Consider the following 17,291-nt stretch of genomic DNA (forward strand, 5'->3'; position numbering starts at 1 on the left):
ATTCACATGTGAATAATGCTGTATAATAGACTGTATTTATATTATTCACATGTGAATAATGCTGTATAATAGACTGTATTTATATTATTCACATGTGATTAATGCTGTATAATAGACTGTATTTATTTTATTCACATGTGAATAACGCTGTATAACAGACTGTATTTATATTATTCACACGTGAATAACGCTGTATAATAGACTGTAATTATGTTATTCACATGAATTATTTAATGTATTAAAGTGTGTTATTTGTATAAAGACACCCGACTAGCTAACTCTCTCCCCTTCCTGGAAAGCTGCCTTCCCTGATCTTGCACAGACTCCATTCTTCTCCTTATGTTTTTTTTTTTGGTTTTTAAACACAGGAAATTCATTCCTGGCTAATTATATTAGCATTGTCAGCGTCCCTGCTCTTCTTTCTGGGACACTTTGAGAGTCCCTCTGCTGCTGAAATCAGACCCGACAGAAGAATCATTCAGTCTTTAAAAAAAAAAAAAAAAAAAAAGACACTCAGCCATTAATCTAAAGTTGGGTTAAAGTGGGGGTTAAAAAGCAAGAAAGAGGAGCCATTCAGTGAGGGACAAAAGGAGAGTAACAACCAGGTTTTTCTGGGTGGACCGAGGATACAGTAAGAGGATCCAGGAGAGCCCTGTACTCTCTGGAGCCCTGCAGCGTAAACAAACAGCTGACACACACACACACACACACACACACACACACACACACACACACACACACACACACAATCAGAGGGAGGCAGTCTACCAAGGCAAGACTCACCTCGGGGCAGCAACAAAGACCAGGACTCATCACATTACTGTCTCTGGTGTCACTATCTGACAGCAGGTCGGCTTCCTTTGTTGAGTCGGATCGCTCACAACTTTGTGCTTCAGCGTCGCAGAGTTCTCACTGGCCCACTAATCGGATTGTTTTGCCCTCAAGTGACACAGATGGGATTTTTGTTGTTGTTGTCGTTGCCAGTCTAAACCCTCTAAAGTGCTTCAAATCTGATAATTGGGCATCGGATTCAGACCACATCAGGAAGTAGTCCTGAACCAGATTGGAATCCGATCTTTTCAAATGTAATAGTCTAATAGTCTTTTGCTTTCTGGAAATGTGGCCCCCAAAACAATTCATAGAATGATGATTTTACAGTAATACTGATTAGAGTGCGTTAGAGTTCTCAAATCCCTTCCTGTTCCACTCAGGATTGACTTCAAAGTCTCCCTACTAACCCACCAGTGCCTCCATGGAAATGCCCCCCTCTACCTCAAAGAACCGCTCACCCCCAAATCCTCCACACGACACCTCCGCTAACCTCCTCCAACCTCCGAGGACAAAGCTACAAACTATGGGAGACCGGGCTTTCTGCTCCGCCTGCTCCCTGTCTGTGGAACGCTCTCCCTGACCACCTGAGGGCACCACAGACTGTGGATGCTTTTAAAAAAGGCTTAAAAACCTTTCTTTTTAAAAAAGCCTCTTTTTTTTTAGATATATGCGTGCTAGTTCTAGTTTTAATTTGTATTTATTTGTATTTTTTTTTTATTTATTTTATTTTTTTTTAATACACTGTAGCACTTTGAGGTTGTTTGCTCAACGTAAAGTGCTTTTTACAAATAAAATATATTATTATTATTATTATTATTATTATTATTATTGCTAGTTGAACTTTACAGATCACAAAAAAGGTCAATTCGGTGAGTCCGCGTTTGTCACCTCTCCCTGACCACCTGAGGGCACCACAGACTGTGGATGCTTTGAAAAAAGGCTTAAAAACCTTTCTTTTTAAAAAAGCCTTTTTTTTAGATATATGCGTGCTAGTTCTAGTTTTAATTTGTATTTATTTGTATTATTTGTTTGTTTGTTTTTAATACACTGTAGCACTTTGAGGTTGTTTGCTCAACGTAAAGTGCTTTCTACAAATAAAATCTATTATTATTATTATTATTATTGCTAGTTGAACTTTACAGATCACAAAAAAGGTCAATTCGGTGAGTCCGCGTTTGTCACCTCTCCCTGACCACCTGAGGGCACCACAGACTGTGGATTTAAAAAAAAAAAAAAGGCTTAAAAACCCTTTTTTTTTTTTAAAAAAAAGCCTTTTTTTTAGATATATGCGTGCTTGTTCTAGTTTTTATTTTTTTTTATTTGTATTATCTTTTTTCTTTTTTTTTTAATACACTGTAGCACTTTGAGGTTGTTTGCTCAACGTAAAGTGATTTTTTCAAATAAAACATATTTTTATTTTTATTATTATTATTGCTAGTTGAACTTTACAGATCACAAAAAAGGTCAATTCGGTGAGTCTGCGTTTGTCGCCTTTCCCTGACCACCTGAGGGCACCACAGACTGTGGATTTTTTTAAAAAGGGCTTAAAAACCCTTCTTTTTTTAAAAAAAAGCCTTTTTTTGGATGTATGCGTGTTAGTTCTAGTTTTTATTTTTATTTATTTGTGTTATCTTTTTTTTTAATACACTGTAGCACTTTGAGGTTGTTTGCTCAACTTAAAGTGTGTTTTACAAATAAAATCTATTATTATTATTATTATTATTATTATTATTATTGCTAGTTGAACTTTACAGATCACAAAAAAGGTAAATTCAGTGAGTCCGCGTTTGTCTCCTTTCCCTGACCCCCTGAGGGCACCACAGACTGTGGATGATGATTTAAAAAAAAAAAAAAAAAATTTTTAAAGCCTTTTTTTTTTTTTAGATGTATGCATATTATTTCCAGCTATTAGGCTGTTCTAGTTTTTTTTTTTTTTTATGTATTTTTATTTTATATGTATATATATATATATTTTTCTTTTTTTAATACACTGTAGCACTTTGAGGTTGTTTACTCAATTTTAAAGTGTTTTTTCCAAATAAAATCTATTATTATTTATTATTATTATTATTACTGTGCAGCATGACCTTATTAGGCAGAAAAATGCCCCTTTTCGCAAACATATCAATGAAAATCCTAATGACAAAAGTGTTAAAGGTTGGGAAAAAAAACAGTTTCAAGCGACAAAAACACCCTCTGGTGATGATTGTGCTGCCCAATTAACAAAATAGAGTGAGTTATTTCAGCCAAAGACAGGAAGTGACAACCTTTCACAATCAAATAACCCTGCATTACATTATTGGCGGCAGCAGTACTGAACATGAACACCAGAGGGCGTACTTTCATGGCAAGAAAAGAGAACTAATACTGCTGCCATAGTTTGAGCATCCTCTTGTCATTGGAAGGAGGACCTACTTGCACTCTCGGTCCTCCAGGTCAAAATGTGGATTGAAGTTGATGAGGATCCGCTGGTGGGGGCCCGGGGCCGTGATCACCCACGCGCAGCGCTGGGAGGAGGCGTACGACATGGGGTACCCGGGCGAGGTGAGGTAGTTGGCGTTTGAGATGCGGATGTTCCCTCCACATTTGTCTGCGGGAGAAAAGTGCAAACTTTCAGGGACTTGAGCAAAAACATTCTTTGTTTTAGTTTCACTGCAAGGAGCACAGATAATTAGTTGCTTATTAACATGCAAATTAGTAACATATTGGCTCTTAACTAGTCATTATTAAGTACTTATTAATGCCTTATTCGGCATTGGCCTTATTATAACCCTAAACCTCTAACCCTCACCAAATAACTCTAAATGAAGTCTTTGTTACGTAGAATATGTTCCCATAGTGTCCAAATAACTCTAAATAAAGTCTGGATTAAGTTAAATATAAATAAATTTACTGTACATATACTGTAGATATATTGCACTTTTTGCATATGCATCCAAGTTTATGGATGCATGTTTTATTGTCAAAATATTACAAGAAAAACTGAACGTTTGTGCAATATTATGATAAAAGTTGGAATTTGACTCAATAACAGTCGCAGTTTTACAAGAAAAGCTTAAAATTCTGACAATTTTATGAAAAGAGTCGTCATTTTACCTGACAAAAGTCACAATTTTATAAGAAAACTGTCCCATTTTTGGCAATATTATCATAATAATCGGAATTTTATTTGGCAAAAATGATGACAAAAGTCATAATTTTACTCCAAAAATGTCACTGTTATACAAGAACAAGAAAAAAAATTGTGATAAAAGTCAGAATTTGAAATGACAAATGTCACAATTTTGCATTAAACAGTAAACATTTTACATTAAAAAAAATGATAAAAATTTACCAGAAATATTGCAATATTACAGAAACAGAAAGAATATGAGAAATTGTTCCCAATTTTATAAGAAAAAAGTCGACACACTGTGAGAAAAAGACTGCTTTTAGTTCATTCATATTTTTGTTTGTAATTGGTTTTTAATCTTCATTATTTTCTTAAAGTTATTACAGTATGTCTCTATATACATATTTATGTATTTATTTTAAATATATATTGGCCAAATTGGGGCGAATTTAAAAAAATGTATACACACTTGTTATTTCATATGTTGACCAGAGGGGGAAAAATTATTATGAGGAGAAATTTGGAGCTATAACTAGAAAGAAAATGGCTTAACTGAAAGGACTATGAAGACAATACATCCATAAAAGTGCAATATATTAGTTTAGTTTAGTTTATTATTTTAAAAAACATTATTTTGATAGAGTTTTTCAATTATGAGGAGAAAATTAGAGGAATAACCAGGAAAAAAAAGGATAAACTGGCTGGACAATAAAGACAATACATCCATAAACGTGCAATATATTAGTTTAGTTTAGTTTATTAATTTAAAAAACATTATTTTGATATAGTTTTTCAATTATGAGGAGAAAATTAGAGGAATAACCAGGAAAAAAAAGGATAAACTGCCTGGACTATAAAGACAATACATCCATAAATGTGCAATATATTAGTTTAGTTTATTATTTTAAAAAGCATTATTTTGATAGAGTTTTTCAATTATGAGGAACAATTGGAGGAATAACTAGGAAAAAAATGGATTAACTGGCTGGAATATAAAGACAATACATCCATAAACGTGCAATATATTAGTTTAGTTGAGTTTATTATTTTAAAAACATTATTTTGATAGAGTTTTTCCAATTATGAGGAGAAAATTGGAGGAATAACCAGGAAAAAATGGATTAACTGGCTGGACTATAAAGACAATACATCCATAAACGTGCAATATATTAGTTTAGTTTAGTTTATTATTTTAAAAAACATTATTTTGATAGAGTTTTTCAATGATGAGGAGAAAATTGGAGGCATAACCAGAAAAAACATGGATTAACTGGCTGGACTATGAAGACAATACATCCATAAACGCGCAATATATTAGTTGAGTTTAGTTTATTATTTTAAAAAACATTATTTTGATAGAGTTTTTCAATGATGAGGAGAAAATTGGAGGCATAACCAGAAAAAAAATGTTTAAAAAAAATTATAGTAATTTACTAGAAAATATTGCAATATTACAGAAACACAAAGAATATGAGAAATTGTTCCCAATTTTATAAGAAAAAAGTCGACACACTGTGAGAAAAAGACTGCTTTTAGTTTATTCATATTTTTGGGGGGAATTTTTTGTTTGTAATTGTTTTTTAATCTTCATTATTTACTTCAAGTTATTACAGTGTGTCTCTATATACATATTTATGTATTTATTTTAAATATATATTGGCCAAATTGGGGCGAATTTAAATTTTTTTACACACACTTGTTATTTCATATGTTGACCAGAGGGGGAACACTTCAAATTTGTACACAAACTTGTTATTTCATATGTTGGCCAGAGGGGGAGCAATTATTATGAGGAGAAATTTGGAGCTATAACCAGAAAAAAAATGGCTTAACTGAAAGGACTATGAAGACAATACATCCATAAAAGTGCAATATATTATTTTAGTTTAGTTTATTATTTTAAAAACATTATTTTTATATAGTTTTTCAATTATGAGGGGACAATTAGAGGAATAACCAGGGGGAAAAAAGGATGAACTGGCTGGACTATAAAAACAATACATCCATAAATGTACAATATATTAGTTTAGTTTAGTTTAATATTTTAAAAAAACATTATTTTGATGGAGTTTTTCAATTATGAGGAGAAAATTGGAAGAATAACCAGAAAACAATGGATTAACTGGCTGGACTATAAAGACAACACATCCATAAACGTGCAATATATTAGTTTAGTTTAGTTTATTATTTTAAAAAACATTATTTTGATAGAGTTTTTCCAATTATGAGGAAAAATTGGAAGAATAACCGGGAACAAAATGGATTAACTGGCTGGACTATGAAGACAATACATCCATAAACGTGCAATATATTAGTTTAGTTTAGTTTATTATTTTAAAAAACATTATTTTGATAGAGTTGTTCAATTATGAGGAGACAATTGAAGGAATAACCGGGGAAAAATGGATTAACTGGCTGGACTATGAAGACAATACATCCATAAACGTGCAATATATTAGTTTAGTTTAGTTTATTATTTTAAAAAACATTATTTTGATAACATTTTTCAATTATGAAGAGAAAATTGGAGGCATAACCAGAAAAAAAAATGGATTAACTGGCTGGACTATAACGACAATACATCCATAAACGTGCAATATATTAGTTTAGTTTATTATTTTAAAAACATTATTTTGATAGAGTTTTTACAATTATGAGGAGAGAAAATTGGAGGAATAACCAGGAAAAAATGGATTACCTGGCTGGACTATAAAGACAATACATCCATAAACGTGCAATATATATTAGTTTAGTTTAGTTTATTATTTTTAAAAACATTATTTTGATAGAGTTTTTCCGATTATGAGGAAAAATTGGAGGAATAACCAGGAAAAAATGGGTTAACTGGCTGGACTGTGAAGACAATACATCCATAAACGTGCAATATATTAGTTTAGTTTAGTTTATTATTTAAAAAAAAATTATTTTGATAGAGTTTTTCAATAATGAGGAGAGAAAATTGGAGGAAAAACCGGGAAAAAATGGAATAACTGGCTGGACTATGAAGACAATACATCCATAAATGTGCAATATATTAGTCTAGTTTGGTTTATTTAAAAAAAAAAATATTATTTTGATAGAGTTTTTCCAATTATGAGGAGAAAATTGGAGGAATAACCAGGAAAAAATGGATTAACTGGCTAGACTATAAAGACAATGCATCCATAAACATGCAATATATTAGTTGAGTTTAGTTTATTATTTAAAAAAACATTATTTTGATAGAGTTTTTCAATTATGAGGAGAGAAAATTGGAGGAATAACCGGGAAAAAATGGATTAACTGGCTGGACTATAAAGACAATACATCCATAAACGTGCAATATATTAGTTGAGTTTAGTTTATTATTTTAAAAAATGTTATTTTGATAAAATTTTTCAATTATGAAGAGAAAATTGGAGGAATAACCAGAAAACAAATGGATTAACTGGCTGGACTATAAAGACAATACATCCATAAAGGTGCAATATATTAGTTTAGTTTAGTTTATTATTTTAAAAAACATTATTTTGATACAATTTTTCAATTATGAAGAGAAAATTGGAGGAATAACCAGAAAACAAATGGATTAACTGGCTGGACTGTGAAGACAATACATCCATAAACGTGCAATATATTAGTTTAGTTTAGTTTATTATTTAAAAAAACATTATTTTGATAGAGTTTTTCAATTATGAGGAGAGAAAATTGGAGGAAAAACCGGGGAAAAAATGGATTAACTGGCTGGACTATGAAAACAATACATCCATAAATGTGCAATATATTAGTCTAGTTTGGTTTATTTAAAAAAAATTTTTTTTATTTTGATAGAGTTTTTCCAATTATGAGGAGAAAATTGGAGGAATAACCAGGAAAAAATGGATTAACTGGCTAGACTATAAAGACAATACATCCATAAACGTGCAATATATTAGTTGAGTTTAGTTTATTATTTTAAAAAACGTTATTTTGATAAAATTGTTCAATTATGAAGAGAAAATTGGAGGAATAACCAGAAAAAAACGAATTAACTGGCTGGACTATAAAGACAATACATCCATAAAGGTGCAATATATTAGTTTAGTTTAGTTTATTATTTTAAAAAACAATATTTTCATAGAGTTGTTCAATGATGAGGAGAAAATTGAAGGAATAACCAGGAAAAATGGATTAACTGGCTGGACTATAAATACAATACATCCATAAACGTGCAATATATTAGTTTAGTTTAGTTTAATATTTTTAAAAACATTATTTTGATAGAGTTTTCCAATTATGAGGAGAGAAAATTGGAGGAATAACCAGAAAAAAATTGATTAACTGGCTGGACTATGAAGACAATACATCCATAAACGTGTAATATATTAGTTTAGTTTAGTTTATTATTTAAAAAAATATTATTTTGATAGAGTTTTCCAAATATGAGAAGAAAATTGGAGGAATAACCAGAAAAAAATGGATTAACTGGCTGCACTATAAAGACAATACATCCATAAACATGCAAGATATTAGTTTAGTTTAGTTTATTATTTTAAAAAACATTATTTTGATAGAGTTTTTCAATTATGAGGAGAAAATTGGAGGAATAACTAGAAAAAAAATGGATTTACTGGCTGGACTATGAAGACAATACATCCGTAAACGTGTAATATATTAGTTTAGTTTAGTTTAATATTTTTAAAAACATTATTTTGATAGAGTTTTCCAATTATGAGGAGAGAAAATTGGAGGAACAACCAGAAAAAAATGGATTAACTGGCTGGACTATAAAGACAATACATCCATAAAGGTGCAATACATAAGTCTAGTTTAGTTTATTATTTTAAAAACATTATTTTGATAGAGTTTTTACAATTATGAGGAGAGAAAATTGGAGGAATAACCAGGAAAAAATGGATTAACTGGCTGGACTATGAAGACAATACATCCATAAACGTGCAATATATTAGTTGAGTTTAGTTTATTATTTTAAAAAACATTATTTTGATAGAGTTTTTCAATTATGAGGGGAAAATTGGAGGAAAAACCGGGGAAAAAATGGATTAACTGGCTGGACTATAAAGACAATACATCCATAAACGTACAATATATTAGTTGAGTTTAGTTTATTAATTTAAAAAACATTATTTTGATAGAGTTTTTCCAATTATGAGGAGAACATTGGAGGAATAACCAGATAAAAACTGGTTAACTGGCTGGACTATAAAGACAATACATCCATAAAGGTGCAATACATTAGTTTAGTTTAGTTTAGTTTATTATTTTAAAAAACATTATTTTGATAGAGTTTTTCAATTATGAGGAGAAAATTGGAGGAATAACCAGAAAAAAATGGATTAACTGACTGGACTATAAAGACAATACATCCATAAAGGTGCAATATATTAGTTTAGCTTATTATTTTAAAAAACATTATTTTGATAGAGTTTTCCAATTATGAAGAGAAAATTGGAGGAATAAACAGGAAAAAATGGATTAACTGGCTGGAATATAAAGACAATACATCCATAAACACGCAATATATTAGTTTAGTTTAGTTTATTATTTTAAAAAACATTATTTTGATAGAGTTTTCCAATTATGAGGAGAAAAATGGAGGAATAACCAGAAAAAAAATGGATTAACTGGCTGGACTATGAAGACAATACATCCCTAAACGTGCAATATATTAGTTTAGTTTAGTTTATTATTTAAAAAAAACATTATTTTGATAGAATTTTTCAATTATGCGGAGAAAATTGGAGGAATAACCGGGAAAAAAATGGATTAACTGGCTAGACTATAAAGACAATACATCCATAAACGTACAATATATCAGTTTAGTTTAGTTTATTATTTTAAAAAACATTATTTTGATAGAGTTTTCCAATTATGAGGAGAAAAGTGGAGGATTAACCAGGAAACAAATGGATTAACTGGCTGGACTATAAAGACAATACATCCATAAACATGCAAGATATTAGTTTAGTTTAGTTTATTATTTTAAAAAACATTATTTTGATAGAGTTTTTCAATTATGAGGAACAATTGGAGGAATAACCATGAAAAAAATGGATTAACTGGCTGGAATATAAAAACAATACATCCATAAATGTGCAATATATTAGATTAGTTTAGTTTATTTTTTTAAAAAAACATTATTTTGATAGAGTTTTTCCGATTATGAGGAAAAATTGGAGGAATAACCAGGAAAAAATGGGTTAACTGGCTGGACTGTGAAGACAATACATCCATAAACGTGCAATATATTAGTTTAGTTTAGTTTATTATTTAAAAAAACATTATTTTGATAGAGTTTTTCAATTATGAGGAGAGAAAATTGGAGGAAAAACCGGGGGAAAAATGGATTAACTGGCTGGACTATGAAGACAATACATACATAAACGCGCAATATATTAGTTTAGTTTAGTTTATTATTTAAAAAAACATTATTTTGATAACATTTTTCAATTATGAAGAGAAAATTGGAGGAACAACCAGAAAAAAATGCATTAGCTGGCTGGACTATAAAAACAATACATCCATAAATGTGCAATATATTAGTTTAGTTTAGTTTATTATTTTAAAAAGCATTATTTTGATAGAGGTTTTCCCATTATGAGGGAAAATTGGAGGAATAACCAGGAAAAAATTGATTAACTGGCTGGACTATAAAGACAATACATCCATAAACGTGCAATATATTAGTTTAGTTTAGTTTATTATTTTAAAAAACATTATTTTGATAGAGTTTTCCAATTATGAGGAGAAAATTGGAGGAATAACCAGAAAAAAATGGATTAACTGGCTGGACTATAAAGACAATACATCCATAAACGTGCAATATATATTAGTTTAGTTTAGTTTATTATTTTAAAAAACATTATTTTGATAGAGTTGTTCAATTATGAGGAGACAATTGAAGGAATAACCAGGGAAAAATGGATTAACTGGCTGGACTATGAAGACAATACATCCATAAACGTGCAATATATTAGTTTATGGTAGTTTAGTTTATTCTTTTAAAAAACATTATTTTGATAGAGTTTTTCTAATTATGAGGAGAAAATTGGAGGAATAACCAGAAAAAAAAATGGATTAACTGGCTGGACTATAAAGACAATGCATCCATAAACGTGCAATATATTAGTTTAGTTTAGTTTATTATTTTAAAAAACATTATTTTGATAGAGTTTTTCAATTATGAGGAGAAAATTGGAGGAATAACCAGAAAAAAAATGGATTAACTGGCTGGACTATAAAGACAATGCATCCATAAACGTGCAATATATTAGTTTAGTTTAGTTTATTATTTTAAAAAACATTATTTTGATAACATTTTTCAATTATGAGGAGAAAATTGGAGGAATAACCAGAAAAAAATGGATTAACTGGCTGGAATATAAAAACAATACATCCATAAATGTGCAATATATTAGATTAGTTTAGTTTATTTAAAAAAAAACAACATTATTTTGATAGAGTTTTTCCGATTATGAGGAAAAATTGGAGGAATAACCAGGAAAAAATGGGTTAACTGGCTGGACTATGAAGACAATACATCAATAAACGTGCAATATATTAATTTAGTTTAGTTTATTATTTAAAAAAATATTATTTTGATAGAGTTTTCCAATTATGAGGAGAGAAAATTGGAGGAATAACCGGGGGAAAAAATGGATTAACTGGCTGGACTATGAAGACAATACATCCATAAACGCGCAATATATTAATTTAGTTTAGTTTATCATTTAAAAAACATAATTTTGATAGAGTTTTTCAATTATGAGGAGAAAATTAGAGGAATAACCAGGGAAAAAAATTATTAACTAGCTGGAATATAAAGACAATACATCCATAAACGTGCAATATATTAGTTTAGTTCAGTTTATTATTTCTTCGGTCAGTGGTCAACAACATAAACAAACACTTTTTACACACGGTGTGTTCACAGACCGTGGGATAAATGACCACCATAACAGACATATACATACACATACACATTATTATTATTATTTACGGAGTATATTGTGAAGACCTTGAGAACGGGAAGTGAGCGAAAGTGTTAGCGGTTGCTATTTAAAAGGGAAAAAGGGGGGTAGGAATAAATAAGCTCTGCTTCTTCCTACTTCTTTTCGAACATGTTAGAAAGAGAGAAACTATGAATGTTGGAAATTGTTACATTCATAAAATGAAAATGTTGCAGAGCGAAAGGGTTTGAACACTTATTATTACATTATGACATTTCCTTTGCACAACTTGTTATAAATACACCTTGTACATGTGTGTTAGTCATGTATGATGTCTTTTTTTTTTTTTTTTTTTTTTTTTTTTTTTTTTTTTTTTTGTGTGATGTGTAATGTCTAGTGTTTAATGTACGGCAGTGACAATGAATTTCCCCAAGGGGACCAATAAATCTAATCTAATCTACACAACATAAACACTGTTCAATGATGTACACAGTAGTTTGTACCAAACACTTCCATTATTATTTATATCCCACATTTAGTTTGTAATTAACATTGATCATAGCATTAACTACTGTGTTGATTCAAGATATTGGTCTTAAAGTGTTTTTCAAGCTATTAATATGTACAATAAGCTATTTATATCTGCACCTTTTTTAGTAAATGCACCTTATTTGCTCTTTCAACCAGCTAATGCCAACAAAAAATGTTCCTATTTGTACTGCAAAGTTCAAATTTGAATGACAATAATGGGAAGTAGTCGCCTTGCAGACCGCATAAAGGGATTATTTAATGGAGATATCAAGACGTCACACTCACCGTTTTTGAACGCCAGGGCCACCGAGAGCGTCCCCGTCAACAGGGTCAAGACTAATCCACAATGCATCCTCGGTTCGTCCCCAGAAAAAAAAACAAAAAGTATAAGAAAAAAATCCGTAGATAAACTCCTCCAGAAGCACGGGAAGAAAAAAAACTGCTTTTTTTTTTTCAGGTCTGCGGCATCCGGTTTCCGCTCGTAATTGCCCACTGCGCGCTTCTCCTCATCGCACCGGTTTAGGTCTGTGTCCTCTCCTCCCGGAGTGATGGGCGCCGAGACACGACCCACTCCCACGTCCTTCTTCGCGTCAACGGAGGAGCTGCACGCGGGAGGCAACCACGAGCTGTGGGGAGGAGGAGAGACAGGTTCAGGCGCGCTCTTTCAGACTCCAATTGGGGGGGGGGGAAATCACCTTAAATGATAACTTCTCCTCTTTTACATGATCAATATGTTATTTTACACGATCAATATGTTGTTTTACAGTGATCAATATGTTACACGCCACGCAAGTCTTTTTAAACCTCCAAAAAAGTGGCTTTTTTTGCGTAAAAGCTGCGCTATGGAATGAGATATACCCCACTCTCCTTTTCTTATATGAACACTTTACGCCACAAAATTAAGAATATTGGACCATTTTGTAAAATGCATCTCAAATCCATCCATTTTTTACCGCTTGTCCTTTAAATATATTCCAAAATGACACTGTTGCAGGCGCTATTTGCACTCTTGGTGCGCAGAAACGTGCACAAAAAATTGAATTAAATCCGTACAAGCAGACTAGTATTAAAGAAAAAGCAGAATTAAATAGAAAAATGTGTCTTTATGTCGTTTAAAAAGTATTAAATGTAATAATAATAATAATAGAAGAAATAAAAAATGGTCACCTGTGTTCGAGGCGCATTCATCCAGCGCACCACTTTGTTCCAATTTATACACAAAAAAGATAAATGTTCTCCCAAAAAAGGTTAAAAAAAGGACTTAATTCACTCCCTAGCTTGCTTGTCTTGATTTACTCCGAAAGACAAGAACCGTGGATTCGGCTTGAGTGACATAGAAGACCACCGCAGCCCCCCCGGGGTTCCGTCCCTCTCTTCCCCGCATTCAGACGCGCTCCGGCGGGGTGGAGTTCTCCGGATCTCCCGCTCCTTTTTTTTTTTTTCCTCCGTCGGATCACACAAAAAGAGTCCCGAAAAAGGTTCAGGACGTATTTGTTAAAAATGGGGATAAAAAAAAAAAAAAAAAAAGATAGTGATAAGTCCTCGGCGACGTGAGAAATGCTCCCAAGTTTGCTCCGCGTCTGCTTGCGCGGGTGCTGCGTGCGCACTGACGGACACGCCGTGGGTTTGAGTCCCGGCCAGCATCGCACACCCCTTTTTAGCAGGGGCGGCGCGCACACGCACACGCGTGGGGGGGCGCGTCGGCTCGCCCAATGCGGAGCATTAATAGGCAGAAGAAAGATGTTCTGAGGGCTCTTTGGAGCAAGGGGTGTCCAAAGTCAGGCCCCGGGGCCACTTGGGGCCACAATGCTTTTATTTAAGTGTCGACGTGGTTTTCACTGAGGGCCACATGGCAGTTATCTTTCCGCTTCTGATATGTATTATTATTATTATTAGTGATATTATTACACCATTTTTAATTTATTTTATTAGTAGATTTTTTTTAAATTAAAATGTAAAAAAAAATTATGGGAAATTGCAATAATTTCACCTCAAAATGTAGTGTATGTTACTGTGAATGGAAAAACAGTACTGATGTTTTTATGGTAAAAAATTGTTTTTGTAAAATTTACATTTGTTTTTTTACTGTAAAAAAAAACAACTGCATTTTTACAGTAACATTTTGGCACCTGAGCTGCCAGTTGTTGTTTTTTTTACTGTAAATAACAAAAAACTTAATTTTTACAGTAAAATTTTGGCACCTGAGCTGCCAGTTTGTTTGATTTTTTCACTGCAAGATTTTTCGGTGTATTACTGTATTTTTATTTTATTAGCTGTAAAGTTTACTTTTTTTTTTTTTTTTACTGTAAATTAAAAAAAAAAAAAAATTTGGCACCTGAGTTTTTTATTTTTTTATTTTTTATTTTTTACCGCAAATCAACAACTGTAGATTTTTCGGTATTTTTATTTTATTACCTGTAAAATTTACTTTAGTTTTTTTACTGTAAGTAAAAAAACTGCAATTTTACAGTAACATTTTGGCACCTGAGCTGCCAGGTTTTTTTGTTTTTTATACCGCAAGTCAAAAACTAGATTTTTTGGTGTATTACTTTATTTTAATTTTATTACCTGTAAAATTTACATTAGTTTTTTTTTACTGTAAATAAAAAAACTGAATTTTTACAGTAACATTTTGGCACCTGAACTGCCAGTTTTTTTTAGTTTTTTTTTACCGCAAGTCAAAAACTAGATTTTTCGGTGTACTAGTGTATTTTTATTTTATTACATGTAAAATTTACATTTGTTTTTTTTTACTGTAAATAAAAAAACTGCATTTTTACAGTAACATTTTCACACCTGAGCTGCCAGTTTGTGTTTGTTTTTTTTATCGCAAGTCAACAACTAGATTTTTTGGTGAATTAGTGTATTTTTTATTTTATTATCTGTAAAAAAAAAAAAGAAGTATTTTTTTTACTGTAAATAAAAAAAACTGCATTTAACTGTAAAATATTGGCACCTGAGCTGCCAGTTTGTTTGTTTTTTCACTGCAAGTCAACAACTAGATTTTTCGGTGTATTACTGTATTTTTATTTTATTACCTGTAAAGTTTACATTTGTTTGTTTTTTACTGTATATTAAAAAAAAAAATTACAGTAAAATTTCGCACATGACTTTTTTTTTTTTTTGTTAGTTTTTTTTACCGCAAGTCAACAACTAGATTTTTCGGTGTATTACTGTATTTTTATTTTATTACCTGTAAAGTTTACATTTGTTTTTTTTTTTTACTGTAAATTAAAAAAAAAAAAAAATTACAGTAAAATTTTGGCACATGACTTTTTTTTTGTTAGTTTTTTTTTTTTTACCGCAAATCAACAACTGTAGATTTTTTGGTATTTGTATTTTATTACCTGTAAAATTTACTTTAGTTTTTTACTGTAAATAAAAAAACTTCATTTTTACAGTAACATTTTGGCACCTGAGCTGCCAGTTGTTGTTTTTCTTACTGTATATAATAAAAAACTTAATTTTTACAGTAAAATGTTGGCACCTGAGCTGCCAGTTTGTTTGTTTTTTCACTGCAAGTCAACAACTAGATTTTTCGGTGTATTACTGTATTTTTATTTTATTACCTGTAGAGTTTACATTTGTTTGTTTTTTTACTGTAAATTTAAAAAAAAAAATACAGTAAAATTTTGGCACTTGACTTTTTTTTTTTTTGTTAGTTTTTTTTACCGCAAGTCAACAACTAGATTTTTCGGTGTATTACTGTATTTTTATTTTATTACCTGTAAAGTATACATGTGTTGTTTTTTACTGTAAATTTAAAAAAAAACATGACACATGACTTTTTTTTTTTTGTTATTTTTTTTTTTACCGCAAATCAACAACTGTTGATTTTTTTGGTATTTTTATTTTATTACCTGTAAAATTTACTTTAGTTTTTTACTGTACATAAAAAAACTTCATTTTTACAGTAACATTTGGCACCTGAGCTGCCAGTATTTTTTTGTTTTTTTTACCGCAAGTCAAAAACTAGATTTTTTGGTGTATTACTGTATTTTTATTTTATTACCTGTAAAATTGACATTAGTTTTTTTTACTGTAAATAAAAAAACTGCATTTTTACAGTAAAATTTTGGCACCTGAACTGCCAGTTTTTTTTAGTTTTTTTTTACCGCAAGTCAAAAACTAGATTTTTCGGTGTACTAGTGTATTTTTATTTTATTACCTGTAAAATTGACATTAGTTTTTTTTACTGTAAATAAAAAAACTGCATTTTTACAGTAACATTTTGGCACCTGAACTGCCAGTTTTTTTTAGTTTTTTTTTACCGCAAGTCAAAAACTAGATTTTTCGGTGTACTAGTGTATTTTTATTTTATTACCTGTAAAATTTACATTTGTTTTTTTTTACTATAAATAAAAAAACTGCATTTTTACAGTAACATTTTCACACCTGAGCTGCCAGTTTGTGTTTGTTTTTTTATCGCAAGTCAACAACTAGATTTTTTGGTGAATTAGTGAATTTTTTATTTTATTATCTGTAAAAAAAAAAAAGAAGTATTTTTTTTACTGTAAATAAAAAAAACTGCATTTAACTGTAAAATATTGGCACCTGAGCTGCCAGTTTGTTTGTTTTTTCACTGCAAGTCAACAACTAGATTTTTCGGTGTATTACTGTATTTTTATTTTATTACCTGTAAAGTTTACATTTGTTTGTTTTTTACTGTAGATTTAAAAAAAAAAATTACAGTAAAATTTTGGCACATGACTTTTTTTTTTTTGTTAGTTTTTTTTACCGCAAGTCAACAACTAGATTTTTCGCTGTATTACTGTATTTTTATTTTATTACCTGTAAAGTATACATGTGTTTTTTTTTTACTGTAAATTAAAAAAAAAAAATAATTTTTACAGTAAAATTTTGGCACATGACTTTTTTTTTTGTTAGTT

At 30.5% G+C, this 17,291-nt stretch overlaps 1 protein-coding gene across 2 annotated transcripts in view; it reads right to left on the reverse strand.

The window, feature by feature from the left end:
* The window catches only part of nrp1a (neuropilin 1a), a 249,455-nt gene extending 235,441 nt beyond the window's left edge, over positions 1-14,014 (reverse strand). For both annotated transcript variants that reach the window (XM_061964875.1, XM_061964874.1), the window contains exons 1-3: positions 13,570-14,014; positions 12,688-13,028; positions 3,247-3,421 (exon numbers count right to left, since the gene is read on the reverse strand). In XM_061964875.1, the coding sequence (XP_061820859.1) occupies positions 3,247-3,421; positions 12,688-13,028; positions 13,570-13,586 (533 nt within the window). In that variant the 5' untranslated portion in view covers positions 13,587-14,014. The remainder of the gene's footprint in view (positions 1-3,246; positions 3,422-12,687; positions 13,029-13,569) is intronic.
* Positions 14,015-17,291: the final 3,277 nt, after the last annotated feature.

The sequence above is a fragment of the Nerophis lumbriciformis genome, linkage group LG07 (assembly GCF_033978685.3).
Source record: "Nerophis lumbriciformis linkage group LG07, RoL_Nlum_v2.1, whole genome shotgun sequence".
NCBI classification, from domain to species: domain Eukaryota; kingdom Metazoa; phylum Chordata; class Actinopteri; order Syngnathiformes; family Syngnathidae; genus Nerophis; species Nerophis lumbriciformis.